Source organism: Vitis riparia, chromosome 7, assembly GCF_004353265.1.
Source record: "Vitis riparia cultivar Riparia Gloire de Montpellier isolate 1030 chromosome 7, EGFV_Vit.rip_1.0, whole genome shotgun sequence".
Taxonomy (NCBI): domain Eukaryota; kingdom Viridiplantae; phylum Streptophyta; class Magnoliopsida; order Vitales; family Vitaceae; genus Vitis; species Vitis riparia.
The window spans coordinates 6543447-6556998 of record NC_048437.1 but is presented as its reverse complement, the minus strand read 5'-3'; the positions used below and the strand labels follow the sequence as shown (position 1 = coordinate 6556998).

The 13552-nt window shown below is 36.7% G+C and overlaps 2 protein-coding genes across 6 annotated transcripts; one reads left to right on the top strand and one right to left on the bottom strand.

Moving 5' to 3' along the window:
- Positions 1-519: 519 nt before the first annotated feature.
- LOC117917587 (elongator complex protein 4) lies at positions 520-6554 on the top strand. Of its 5 annotated transcripts, none has more exons than XR_004651723.1 (10): positions 520-807; positions 1420-1578; positions 1719-1945; positions 2041-2116; positions 3357-3513; positions 4848-4926; positions 5209-5368; positions 5463-5554; positions 5879-6100; positions 6203-6554. XR_004651723.1 is itself a non-coding variant. In XM_034833911.1 (9 exons), exons 2-9 carry the CDS (start codon positions 1446-1448, stop codon positions 6044-6046), a joined length of 1098 nt encoding a protein of 365 aa, XP_034689802.1. In that variant the 5' UTR covers positions 520-807; positions 1420-1445; the 3' UTR covers positions 6047-6554. The 5 variants fall into 5 exon arrangements, 1 of the variants encoding a protein (XP_034689802.1); XR_004651721.1 differs by having other exon boundaries at positions 2035-2116; XR_004651722.1 differs by having other exon boundaries at positions 522-635; positions 2035-2116.
- Positions 6555-9331: 2777 nt separating this feature from the next.
- LOC117919415 (probable mannitol dehydrogenase) lies at positions 9332-12017 on the bottom strand. Its single transcript, XM_034836613.1, has 5 exons — positions 11730-12017; positions 11426-11539; positions 10308-10821; positions 10059-10212; positions 9332-9827 (listed from the first exon to the last, which is right to left on the bottom strand). The coding sequence occupies exons 1-5, from the start codon at positions 11825-11827 to the stop codon at positions 9625-9627; spliced, it is 1083 nt and encodes a 360-aa protein (XP_034692504.1). The 5' UTR covers positions 11828-12017; the 3' UTR covers positions 9332-9624.
- Positions 12018-13552: the final 1535 nt, after the last annotated feature.

The window sequence follows — 13552 nt, the reverse complement described above, 5'->3', positions numbered from 1 at the left end:
ATGGAGTTCATAAATGACCATTAATGTGGTCATTCACCACTTCATTTACAACAATTGGATCATTAATAAGCCATTTTGACAACAATAAGTAAACATATTAAATGAGTTAGATGGGTTGAACGAGAAAACGTAAACCCAACTTATTTATGAAATGATTTATGTAGGTCAACAAAATTATGCTGCACATAACATGAACCCATTAAAATTTGTGTCGTTTTCAAATCATTTTATAGTGTTGTATAAAAATTGCTACTCCTAATTAAAATTTGAAAATTGTTTAAATATCCGATTTGATAAATTTTAGTATTATAAATACTAGTTATAATTAATATTTTAAATAAATGACGCTATAAATAAAATTCGAGGACATGGTTTTTTAGCAAAGAAAATACTCAAGGATTTAATGTCATTTATGAAAGGCTTACTCGGTTGGATGCGGATCCAAGTCAACAAAACCCGACCCGTTTATTGTGGAGCCGGATTAGGGTTGTTACTTGGTTTGTCTTTGTACTTTCGCATGAGTGAGTTCCGAGTTGTAAACTGTGTCTCCGAGTCAGACAGGGCTGAGTTGATCGCACTTGCAGAGGCCAGCCGTCGTATGAAGCTCTGAACTTCCTCAACTTGACAAAGCCCTGGTGAGAGCTGTTTTACCTTCAATATAGTGAACCCCTCCTCCTGCTTGGTGGCTAAGAAAACACAGGAAGACGAATAGGAAACTTTGAATTTTTCTTTCTGAAGAAAAAGAAAGGAAAAAACTCTCATCAACTAACCTAAGCCAAGATTGTGTTAGACCTAGCTGAAACAGAGGTTTGTTTCTACCAGTTTTCGCCAATTTATTTATTTATTTTATTTATTTTTTCATTTCCTACCTTTTTTCAACAACCAAACTGAGCGTTGTCTTTCCTAGTTTCCTTTACTCACTGCTGGAATAATCATAATTCATTATTTTTAATTTGTTGTTGTTATTCTGTTACTTTTTGTTATGGAAACAACTTGAGTCGCACACTGTATGTTCGATAAAATGTGCGATAGACTTGTAATGATCAATTTCATTCCGTTTGGCACATGGAACTGTTCAGTGGCAAGACCCATCTAAATTCACAAAAACAGTCCGTTCTTTTTCAGTCCATTTTAGTTTTGTAATTTTCTTTGAAATATATTTCAAGCTTATAAATTGATTCCTAGAAAAATGAGACGATTGGAAGAGCACGCTGAATAGAATCCAATCACAAAAATCATGAGTTTGATTTTTGCTTATATAAGATTAAAAATTCGAATCATACAATTGGTAGGGTTTAGCTTTCTCCATAGGGCTGTAAGCATTCGAATCATACAATTGGTAGGGTTTAGCTTTCTCCATAGGGCTGTAAGCATTCTTTCACAATTCATTAATAATTTATTTTCTGTTTTTGAAAGTAGAAGTGGTAGAGAGCACTGCTGCATCCATGGCTGCAATGAAGACTAGGATGAGTAGCTTCTCTCGCAACACATCAGTTGCCCCTGCCCCTCAGGCCCCGGGACTCAAGAGTGGACCCAATGGCACAATCTTTCTCTCATCTGGAATACCAGACCTTGACAGTAAGCCTCCATCACTTCCTTTTCATGGAAGTAGTTATAGGCACAATTGCTATTATTCAACCATTCTGTATGTTTTTATTTTTATTTTTATTTTTCTGGTGTTTTCTTAACAGGCCTTTTTGTCCATCTTTGATATTCAGAGATTTTAGGTGGTGGGTTCCCTCTTGGAAGCCTTGTCATGGTGATGGAAGACACAGAAGCGCCTCATCATATGCTTTTGTTGAGGAATTTCATGTCACAAGGACTGGTTCACAACCAACCCCTTCTCTATGCCAGTCCATCAAAAGACCCAAGAGCTTTTTTGGGTACTTTGCCTAGCCCAGTATTATCTAAAGATGATAGATCTCATAACCGTGATCCTGAACAGGTGCTTTTCTTTTGGTTATTTGTCTTACTTTTTTATTTTTTTCCCTGACAGTGATTTAGAAAATTGAAAATTTGCAAATGTTTTGTTAGTTGCAGGAGAAGGGATTGAGGATTGCTTGGCAGTACAAGAAGTATTTTGGTGAACATCAGCCAAATTTTGATAGTCATAGAGGTAAGTTTTTGTATAGCGTCATTGCTACATTTGCTTATTTTAGGTTACTGCTGCTTATCTTCTGGTTTAATTCATAGATGTTATTGTATAACGAAAGTAGCATTCTGGTTAAACTCTTAAAAGCAAGCTAGCCTGTCCCAAGCCAGGTCTGTTTGCAAATCGGATGTTAGCTCTTTTGCACTAATATGCTCTTATTGAATCCCCTGCTGTTGAATCAGATGCAAGTCTTTTGAAATGCCTTAGTAACCTCCTTCATGCCATTGTTGGCATATAGATGCTGCAGCATAAATGGTGATCATTGTAGTTGTTCAAAGAGGTTCAGGGCAAATAAGGGCTTTTCCTTAAGGGGCTCGTCAAAATAGCATCCAATCAAACTAGCATTGTCGGTGAAGAGGCTTCATTATCAGTCCTTGTCAGGGAAGCTCTTACTGTTCTCCAAGAAATGGAAAAAATCCCTGGTTTCCTTCACCTTTTGCCATGCCTCACGCCCACTCTCTCTATTTCCGACCTTTTCTCTGGTCCGGGCACCCAGTATAAGTATGTCAAGGATTGGGCAAATTGGTTTTGCACAGACAGAAGCAAAAGTCCCTCCTTGCCTAGGAGCTCTTGTTTGAAAAGAAGAATATGAGTTAGTAGGGCTGTCCAAAATAGCACTTGTTGAATGGACATCTGAGATAATAAGAAAAGAATGGGGAGAGGGAGCCAAAGCAGGGCAGGGACTTATAGACTAGCCAGGGAAATTCCCTCAGAAGTGGTTTGCCCTTTATCTGCTCTTGGAGCTGTGAGGGCTTTCAGCTTGAAGATGGTATTGAAGCCAAGAGAGGAGTTGTTGTTGGAATATCCACTACTTGGATCTTTCCTGTGTTTGCAATCAGGGGCCCTAGGAGTATGAATTTGGAATAAGAAGACCTTTATGTTTTATATCATTTCTTAACTGTTAAAAAGTCTGAAAATACTCAAGCATAGGTTTGGTTACTAGAAAAGAAGAAAGCAGTGTTGTCCTAAATATTTTTTTTCAATTTTGATCATCGTGGAATACCTCATTGGTTAAATAATTAGATATAGTTTTCATAGTGAAGGAAATGATACATAATTTCATGGCAAACTATGGTATGTCTCTGCAAATGTTAAATAAATAAATCTTGTTTGATGGCTCTCACAGCTGAGGCAGTCATGCTTTTCACTGCATTTTATGTCATGCAGTCATAGAAGGATCTCACTATATATTATAATCATGTAGATACCAAGCATGAGTACTGCAATGACTTTGACTTGCGAAAGCCCTTGGAGAGACACTTTCTCACTGCACAGAACATATGTTGTCTCAGCATTCAAGATCCTCCAAACCTTGCTGCTTTTAGAGACTGTTGTGCCAAATTTTTGGCTCAATTTTCAAGGTAAATTTATATGTTTTCTTGTACATATTTTTACTTTTTCCAGTCAACAAAAACAATACTACATTTGAAATGGTCCTCAAATGTCAAGATAGTTGCTTTTGCCATTTTACCCAGTGGCGTGTTTGTGGTCAACCCCATGTCACTGGGGTCTAGCAATTTGTAGAGCTTGTGTGTCTTGGGGAGTTGGTAGATGAAAAATCATGGATTTGGTGAATCTTTCCTTATCCTTTACTTCTTTTTCAAATCTATGCGATCCATTTGTTGTGTTACATTCTAAAATTCCCCTTTTAAGAATTGTCAATTTGAAATCCTAAAATTTCCACCCTACTTTGGTTTGGATTTTTCCATTCCTCTTTAATTGGTTATTCTACTTAGTTATAAATTCTACTGATATTGAATTGGAGATTGCCATTAAGCTATGTTTGTGGAAGTTTTGGATTTCCAAGGAGGCTGAGAGGACGAGGATGAAAAGTGATAAAGATCTTTATAACTATATACCTCTTACATTTGGAAAAGTTTGTTGCCGTGCTAGTGAGGTATAAATTACTTGCTATCTTGATGTCAACCTCTTCTTGATGTCCACCTTCTATTACCCTTGGGCAATGAAAAAGCAAAAAGGAAGCTAGAGAAGATATTTCACAATTTCCTTTGCCTCAAATCTTATCAACGGTGACCACCGTTTCAGTTGCTAGATGCTTTGCTAGCCTTTATAGGTTCTCACAACCCTTCTCTATATCATATAGAAAATTTTGTTGCAATTCTACCAAGCTAATGGTTACTTCTTGTCTTGATGTCAACATCCTATTACTTGAGTTATGAAAAATAAAAAGGGGAGACATATCCTTTGCAATTTATTTTGCCTCAAATGTCACTGACAATGTTAGTTGTTTCCATTGTTTGATTCTTTGCTCTATATGGTTTTGCAACTCTCCTTTACTTGATATGGGAGGCATCATCTTCAAGAAATTATTTCTAAGGCTCCACAGGAACCTATTTAAATTTTTTGGGTATTTTCATGTCCTTGACAATGTCAAAAAAAAAAAAAAAAAGTTATAGCCTACTGGAAGTTTTCTTGTTTTTTTATTTTTACTTATTTATTTGTTTTACTGGTCATATGTTCTTCTAGTTGATGGAGATGTAGTAGTTAAGCTTGTCTTATCTATTTTCACTACTGGGTGTTTAATTGAATTGTTAAGAGGTACTTTAAGATGTACAACTTGGTATTATAGGTGGTTCATATTTATTCCATTGTCTTTTTTTTTTTTATAATTATTATTAAATTAATTTTTTTTTTGTTCACATTTTGCTTATTCCATCTTTTGATTTATTCCCAGAAACAACAGTAGCATTTCATGTGCTGGTCGTGTTGCCATTCAATCTTTCTGTGCTCCCCAATGTGAATATTCTAACATGGTCAGTGGCATGACGTTTATAGGCTCGTATACTCTCTTGCCTAAAGCTTGTTTTTTGTAATTGCCTCTTCTTTTTCCTTTGAATTTTCATGTTCTTTTCCCTTTTGGAAACTTTTTTTCATAAAAGATTAATTTCTTTGTCAAATGTACCTTCTCATAGCTTTAGATAAGCATACTCACATTTTTGGCATCCTCTGTTAATTTTTACAAATTATCTTATGTTTGGAATTCGCGATGCTAAAGTGTTTTGTCTACTCTTATTATTGTTGGCCTGTTATTGTAGGAATGGGATATGCTTTCCTTTATCAGATCTCTGAAAGGCATGATAAGAGATTCGAATGCAGTTGCTGTCATAACTTTTCCACCTTCCCTTCTATCACCTTCTTCTTCCAAGAGGTGGCAACATATAGCTGATACGTTGCTTTCTGTTAAAGCAATCCCTGGTACATTCTTAGCTTTCAATTCTAATTTTTAGTTGATGCCATACTAGCATCTGAAAGATAAGGAAAATTCTAATCCATGACACATGTATTTCAGATGAGGACAAGGAGTTGGCAAATCTTCTCACTGGTTACCAGGATATGGTTGGGCTTCTCAATGTACATAAAGTGGCAAATGTTAATACACAGGTAACTTAGAAATGTTTTCTTGCTGACCTTATATGCTTGAGAGTGCTGCTGAGCTCTACTTTATTTTGTATTGCATTGCAAGTTGTTCACATACACCCAAACATTCATACATGCAACAAATTGTCCAACAATGCATGTCATTGTTGTGGAGTTTCTTGCTAGCATACGCCCGATTGTTCTCTTATAAGAGTTCAACAGAACTAGCTAAATCTGCAAAATGCTTTACCAAGAAATTGGATATTTTTAGAATACTTCTTATGTTTACCTCGGTGTCTTATGTAACTTGATTTCTATTCTGTCACATTGATTCATGCTTGTGAGCAGGTTCCTGTAATCCTAGAGGCTACTACATTCTCGATAAAGTTACAAAAGAGGAGGTATTTGGTTTTAGAATGTCTAAATCAAGCCCCTGTTGATGGTTCAAGTGGAAGTTCATATGCCTCTACTGGTAGCTGTTCTGGGTCCACCAAGACAGGAACCCTTGACTTTTAGTCCCTAACTTGATCCCTGAAAGAGAATCACTGCCTTCAGCTCATTAGAGTTAAGGTGTGGAACTGGCTTTGAATGCAAGAAACAGTTTTCATCTTTAATGCAGGGTCCTTAAATCTTTGAATCATCAATTAGCCTTGTGTATCTTCTGAAATGCAGGGGATGCTCACTTGGCTCAAAAGGAAAGCACTAATTATTTATGAAGTTCAAGAAAAATATTTTTTTGGCTGGTGGAAGGCAGCTGATGTGATATTATGGAGGAAATTTGAAGACTTATTGTTTCTTTCTTTCTTTTTTTTTTTTTTTTTCCCATTTCATTGATATTGTATTTTGGTATGAAAAACATGGATAGTAGGGATGAAACGCTGCTGGAATCTGAGGGAACTCCTCCAAGTTGTAAGATAGTTTAGAAATATAAATTTGAGCATTTATGCATAGAAATATTCTTCTATTGTTGCTATAAATAAAAAGTACAATGACGACTGCTGCAATTGATGAGTGGTATTTTCTATAAAGAGTGATTATTTCATTGATCAGGGTGGCTGATGAGTGATGGCCATTATTAAAGGTGACCATTAGTTTTTGAAAATGGTCTGCAAAGTCGCAAACCCTAAGCTCAGGAGTCTCTCACTTGCTGCAATTCATTCGCATTGGTGAGAAAGTCATCTCCTCTTCAATCACACCATGACAAGGACCTTAACTCTGGTATAACATTCCCTTGCATTTTGATCTCCACTTCTAGGTCTTATGTTTTGTTGGTTTTTACTTATGGTCTCATTCTCGACCCCACAACTCACTCCTTTATTTTCAGACCTTACTCAGATGTTTTCTGGTCAGCCCATCTCCATTATTCCTAGCCGGCCTAGGTTGCTTCTCACCCTCTATTTTGCAATGCTGCCGCTTTGTTTGTGGTTCAAATGTTAGGATTGTTTTATTTTTTTTTTCTTACACTGTAGCTTTATTTATTTCTTCCATTATTGTTGATTAAAGATTTCACCTAGGTCTCCTCTCCCCATCGAAAGGTCCGTTTCTTTTCTGGGCCGTGAGTCAGATCAACTGGGAGTAGTTCTTTATGAATCGTTAGTGCGGTAGGCCATTGTCTCTGTAATAATGAGCCAGGAGTTTAAAGGGAACCTTATTTCATTTTTCTATTTGATTTTCGCCTAAATACAAGGGATTTGATAGTGCTAATAAGATGTTTGGTAAAATGTTGCTTCTTGATCTGAATCAGATCTGGTTTGCCAAGTGGCATGGAATGGCAAGAAATCAAAGCATGTTTTGTAGGACCATCAACTTATGGGAGTTCTTGAATTGCTTAGGGTGTGTTTTTGAGAATTAGGTAACATGATTGAATATTAATTTAGGATTCTGTAATAACTTCTGTGTTTGTCTCTGTCCATCTTTTGTCTTTAAAGTTAAGTCCATTTCGTTTCTTTTTAAATCTAAATCACACATAGATGAGCCATGTTTCTGGTTTAGTATGTTCTTGTTACTCCAGCAAAGGAGTCATGTTAATATATCGGTTGGTGCAGGGATTTTCATCTTCTAGTGGTGGGTTATTATTATTTTTCTTCATATTCTAGTGATTGTTTTATTTTTTGGTGGTTTATTTAGCTGGGTCACAGAGGGATTATACTACCAGTTCATGTTGATATCTTTTAGACAGGGATTATAGTAGGTCTCGTTACATAACAACAAATAACCATATATTTGAGCCTCAGCTCCATGTGTTCGTTATTTAAGCTAAATCAATTGGAGTCAGGTCCGTCTAACTTTGCTGAAGTTAGGCAGATTTGTTCCCTACTTCATGCTTCTTGAAGAATCCATCTAGCTGCATTGGATCCAGACGGGTTTTCTTCTTGCACCAAAAGGATGTCTGGACTGGTGGTTCAGGCACGCTCCTCCGAAGCTTAAGTCAAACAAGAGTAGTTCTAGCTATTTGAGGGAAAGAGTGAGCTCTTATGTGCGTGGATACCTTGTTCATGTTTTTTGGAGGGTTTATATAGAGTTGATGATACAACCATTATAGTACTGACTAGACACTCTGACATTCTTCTGTAATGATGAATGTCCTAAGGGCTGTTGGACAATCATCACAGTTAAGGATGGTTGATAGGTGCCATCTGCTAGTGTGCCGAGATCTCGAATTATGCAGCTGTCTATCCCTTCAATCCATTGACATTTTGGATTATGTGTAGCAATTAGTTGACATGGACCTGTGGGTGAAACGGAGTCCCGCCAACCACTCAAATGTCAGGTGTGAATGATCACCCTTGCCAGAGGTCTTAAAGATGTGACTGGACAGTCCTGTCCGTTTGGAAGTTCGGATTCCCCACGTCGTTTGGCCCAATGGAAGAAAAGAACCCTCTCACTTCTGATGCTAGACGGATCTCATCATGGCTTGGGCGAATGATCCAGATGGGTTTCTTACTTGTCCTAAATCGCCAAAATGTCTGGTTGGGAAGGGACACGTGGAAGGGAACCCCCACATTCGTGACTCATATTTTACAATTTGTGAACACAAAAATGTGAGTCCCATTTTCTTGCGAACATGTGGTGTCATACATGAGCTGGGTTTCACATGGGGCACCTTATTTGACTGGTAATGTGACACATAATAATAGGTACTGTGAATGCTGCTCATGATGTCAATATCTCGATACCCCACCCCTATTTATCCATATCCTGTTCCCATTGCAAATCAATTCCATCTGTGTAACCTTGCCATGTTTCAGCTAATATTTGTCACCGCCCAATGCCTTGGCTTTTTCTTTGTGTGTCCGTATCTTAGCATTCATGGACAGGTAGGTCCAACTGTTTGTATAGTTGTACAGAATTGCTGTCTAGAGAGGATACACTAGGTGGTTAAAATCATTTTGTTTGTCTTGCTTTGGATGTATATGTCATGGCATCTCCATTAGTCACTAAAACCTACTCATAATTGAATGGATAAAGGACAAACAAGTAATTCGAAATGGGAACAAAACAATCTTTGCCTTTGCTCATTCAATTAATTCATACCCTTTTGCTTTTTCCCCTGTTCTTATAACACCTTCACTTCAGCATAAACAATATTTCTCCCCCAACTAGGTTCGGTCACAGGTCTTGGCCACAGATGTTTATTGCACATGATCAGGTCAGCCCACTCATCCTTAGAATCTCTTGTTGCTGCCCAACAGATGTAACGATGGACTGCTCCTGGATATGTACAAATTTTATTTTTTAATTAATGGAAACTGTAAATGCCTAGAAAACACAGAAGGGCACGAGACTAGAGCCCCCGGGTTCTTGCAGTTCAAATGGCACCATCTCTCGTGAGTATTTTTAGCTTCTTCACTAGTCTTTAACATCAACGCAAAATGATATGCTCACTGGTACAGTCATTTCAATTAAGTGGTAATACAACTTTCTTAGGACGGATATCAAACATCATACGAGGCACATGCACTAATCGTATTAAAAGATATGCTAACAGTACTCTTGGTATAATAAAGCCAAGGCTTTGGTAAATAATTGAAACACCACTGAAAACACTAAATCAATCCTCATCTTTCCAGGGGTGATTCTCCAGCCAACTTGTCTTAGGCATCTTTCAATGTGTTGCCAATGTCTATCACGAACCGGTACCTAACATCAGCCTTCTGGAGTCGCTCCATGGCAGTATTCACATAGTCGATTGAAATAACCTCAACATCTGCCGTTATGTTGTGTTTTCCTGCAAAATCAATCATTTCCTGTGTCTCCTTCATCCCTCCTATGCAGCTACCAGCTACTATCTTTCTCCCTGCCATTCAAATTCCTGTTAGATACACATTCTCACTGATTTGAGTTCCTTCCCCCCTCTTTCTTTTTTCTTATAATAATTGTTACATACAAAATTGTGGATACAAATGGATTTTTCAAAATAGAGTATTCTTGGTGAAGTAATAGCTAGGTGGCATCAATATAAGCTACCATTAATCCAATTTTTGTTCCTTGTAGAACAAGTTAAGACATGGGGGAGTAAATTGCTTACCCATAAGCAAAGGAAAGATTGGTAGCTCAAGTGGTCTATCTGGTGCACCAACCATAACTAGCTTCCCATGAGATTTCAGCAAACCAATCAATGGAAAAAGAGGGTGAACTGCAGAGACTGTATCAATGATGCCATCCATTGTGCCCAAGGCAGCCTATAAAAAATTCAAGTTCAGAAATCTATTATAAACTAAAGAATCACCAAAGAAGTTACAAAAACAGTAATACCGCCACAGCATACTCAAGTTACCTGCATCTGATCTGGGTCACGGCTGACTAGAAAGGAGTCAGCACCAAGGTGTTCTGTGGCTTCCTTCTTCTTGCTAGGGGAAGTACTGATCACTGTCACCTTAACCCCAAAAGCCTTAGCAAACTTCACTGCTACATGTCCCAGCCCACCTAGGCCAACCACACCTATGTGCATTCCAGGTTTGGTGAATCCAAAATGTTGCAAGGGGCTGTACACTGTGATCCCAGCACATAGGAGGGGAGCACCGGCATCAAGAGGAAGGTTGTCCGGGAATCGAACCACATAGCGCTCCTCAGCAATCATGACATCCGAGTAGCCTCCATATGTGGTGGTTCCATCATAGTAAGTGGCACCATAGGTTAATATCATTTTGGGGCAGTAATTCTCTAGATCATTAGCACAATTATCACAAGAGTGGCAAGCTCCAACCATACACCCAACACCAACTTTATCTCCTACTTTAACCTTTTCCACCTTGCTTCCAACCTCTGTCACTATGCCTACAATCTCATGCCTGCATTGTCCAATTCAGTTTCTATGGGTATTAGATGTGTGATTAAGGAAAAATATATAGTTCATGAAAAAGATAATTTGATAGTATTATCTATGGAGGTGATCAGCATCTTGCTTTTTGAACATGAAAAAGCGCACTTTGAAACAAGAACCTTTTTGTTAGCTTTCCTAATATCGTCTCGTTTATATTTCTAATGAGCCGTGGAAAAGAAAGCCACAAGATTCAGGCTTTGGGGCTGAAAATGGACTCCAGTACAAGATGTTGAAACTTGAAAGCCGTAGGAAATATGAAATTTCTTCTAGTCAAATTAAAAAATATTAAATCACATATCAGATATGATCAAGTACAATGTTTCTTAATTCTGGTCAAACCATTTCTTTTTTCCATCTAAAAGGGCTCGACAATCCTAATTGACAACCTCCTATTTTTTATTCGAATGTCATGTCAGTGAAACCTAGGAGCTCAGTCTGAATCCCATATTGGCCAATCTACACCTTTTAAGCTTTAATCTTTGTAAAACATTGTAGATACTCATACGAGGATCAACAAGGAAAAAGTTGGAAAGAAAATTGCAAGGAGGAGGGAAAGAGAACAGGGAACATACCCAGGAACTAGAGGGTAGGTGGAAGAACCCCATTCATTCTTGACCATGTGTAGATCGGAGTGACATATTCCACAGTAGAGCACCTTGAACCTTACGTCCTTTTCCCCGGTTGCCCTGCAAGACATCAATTTTTACAGAAAAACCCCATTATCATCTTCATTCATGTAAAAAACCACAATGAAACATAATCTTCACCTATAGATTGAAATCATGCAAAACATTATAACTAAGGAAATGAAACGAGAAGAGGCATCATATTCTTTTAACTGTCTGTAAAACAAAACAAGGTAGAAGATGCAAAGACCTTCTGGAGAATTTGAAGGGGGAGAGGACGCCAGATGGGTCAGTGGCTGCCAATCCAAAGGCCTTGGTGGGGTGCTCCTGCTCCGGTGATTTTGCCATTCTCTTCTCTTTTCTGGATGAGAAATTATGTGTGAAGCTAAGAGAATGAATGATAGTACTCTAAGAGAGGAAATGAAGAATGGGACTGCAGATGGTCTGATTTATAGTAGCAGAGTGGGGGGTTTGTCTGGGCTGACGTAATGGGTGAGGTAAGACTGTTAGAGAATCTGAACGGGGGCCTGAAGTTTCCACACTAAAATTGATTGGCCGTCGCAAAGTGTCCTGAAAGTTCTGGCATGCTTCAGTTTTTTGGTCGGGAGAATTGCCTTTGGAGGTGATATCAGCCACAAAATTTATCAAAGATCCGTTTACCGTGCCTCGAGATCCAAATAAAGCGTAAAAATTAAGTTAAAGGTATTATCCCCTGAATAGACACTTATTAAATTTTAATTTTTTTTATATTTTTTCTCTTTCCTATTCCTTATTACTAATTTTTATTTTTATTTTCTTTTGATTTATATTTTTATTTAATGTCCAATAAAAAACAATAATATTTTTTTTAAGTATAAAATTTTTGGGATTTTTCATCCAAATATTTTTTTTAATCTTTTAGTTTAATTTTCATTTTTTATTTTAAATTTATATTACCCTTTCATTTATATTTTTCTTTTATTTTTAATTATTTTTTATATTTTTCACATTAACCAAATTTTAAAAAAATTTAAAAATGGACTATCACTTCACTCTTATTATATATATTCTTTTAGCTTTTTAATTTTTAATATTTTTATTTTAAAATTTTTAAAAAGATAAATTAATTGAAAAAATAATTAAGATATGAAATTCTACTATGATATTAATATTTTTTTATTTAGATAAACTAATGCAAAGTATTTTGACTCACATCAAGAAATTTGTTAATACAATTTTTTAGTGAGACTTTAGAAATTAAGTTTCAAATAAAATATTATAAATCCTAAAATTTGTCTTATTTTTATTTTACATAGATTTTGAGTCCAATTTTGTTTATAAATTTTAAATCTCGAGTGTATTTTTTACCCACTCATTATTTATTTTTTAGTTTTTATTATTTTATATATTGTTTTATATTATTATTATTATTATTATATTTTAGTTTTTCTTTTATGTCATTTATTATTACTATCATTATTATTATTTTTTATTTTCTTCATTTCTCTCTCCTCTCTCCTCTCTCCTCTCTCCTCTCTCCTCTCTCCTCTCTCCTCTCACTCCCGTACCTACCCCCATCACCCCATCCAAGCCATACCCCTATTCCCCCTATTTCATTTTTTTTAATTATTTTTTTCCCCATTTCTTTTTCTTTTTGGCCGGCCCCCCATTCAATGAGCTTTTCTTTTTGAATTTTTTTTTAACATCTCCCCCGTTCCCCTCTTTCTTACCTTTTTTAGTTTTTCCCCCCACTGTTCTGAGGATGGCCGGGCTGCCCCCACTTTCAGTCCCCATTTTCCCCCCATTTTTTCTTCTTCAGTTTTTCTAACAGAGACACGGCAGCCCAGCCCCGATTTTTTTTTCTCTCTTTTCCCCCTCTCTACAACTCCGCTTCGATTCAGAGCAAGCGCCTAGGGATTCACTTCTTTTTTTTTTTATTTTTCATCATTCCATTCACTCCACTACACCTCACCGGCCGAACACCCCTTCATTTCCTTCCCATTTTTTTCCTTTCATTCTCCATTTTTTTTTTCCTTATTTTCTTTATTATTATTATTATTATTATTATTATTATTATTATTATTATTATTATTT

What these genes read in the sequence shown, in the direction of transcription:
- LOC117919415 (XM_034836613.1), bottom strand. Translation starts at nt 11,827, where the DNA reads ATGGCAAAATCACCGGAGCAGGAGCACCCCACCAAGGCCTTTGGATTG. An exon ending in CCCTTCAAATTCTCCAGAAG is followed by an intron (nt 11,540 to 11,729) that starts GTCTTTGCATCT and finishes GATGTCTTGCAG; the next exon opens with GGCAACCGGGGAAAAGGACG. An exon ending in GTGACCCAGATCAGATGCAG is followed by an intron (nt 10,213 to 10,307) that starts GTAACTTGAGTA and finishes AATTTTTTATAG; the next exon opens with GCTGCCTTGGGCACAATGGA.
- LOC117917587 (XM_034833911.1), top strand. Translation starts at nt 1,446, where the DNA reads ATGGCTGCAATGAAGACTAGGATGAGTAGCTTCTCTCGCAACACATCA. An exon ending in ATAACCGTGATCCTGAACAG is followed by an intron (nt 1,946 to 2,034) that starts GTGCTTTTCTTT and finishes ATGTTTTGTTAG; the next exon opens with TTGCAGGAGAAGGGATTGAG. An exon ending in TGGCAAATGTTAATACACAG is followed by an intron (nt 5,555 to 5,878) that starts GTAACTTAGAAA and finishes GCTTGTGAGCAG; the next exon opens with GTTCCTGTAATCCTAGAGGC.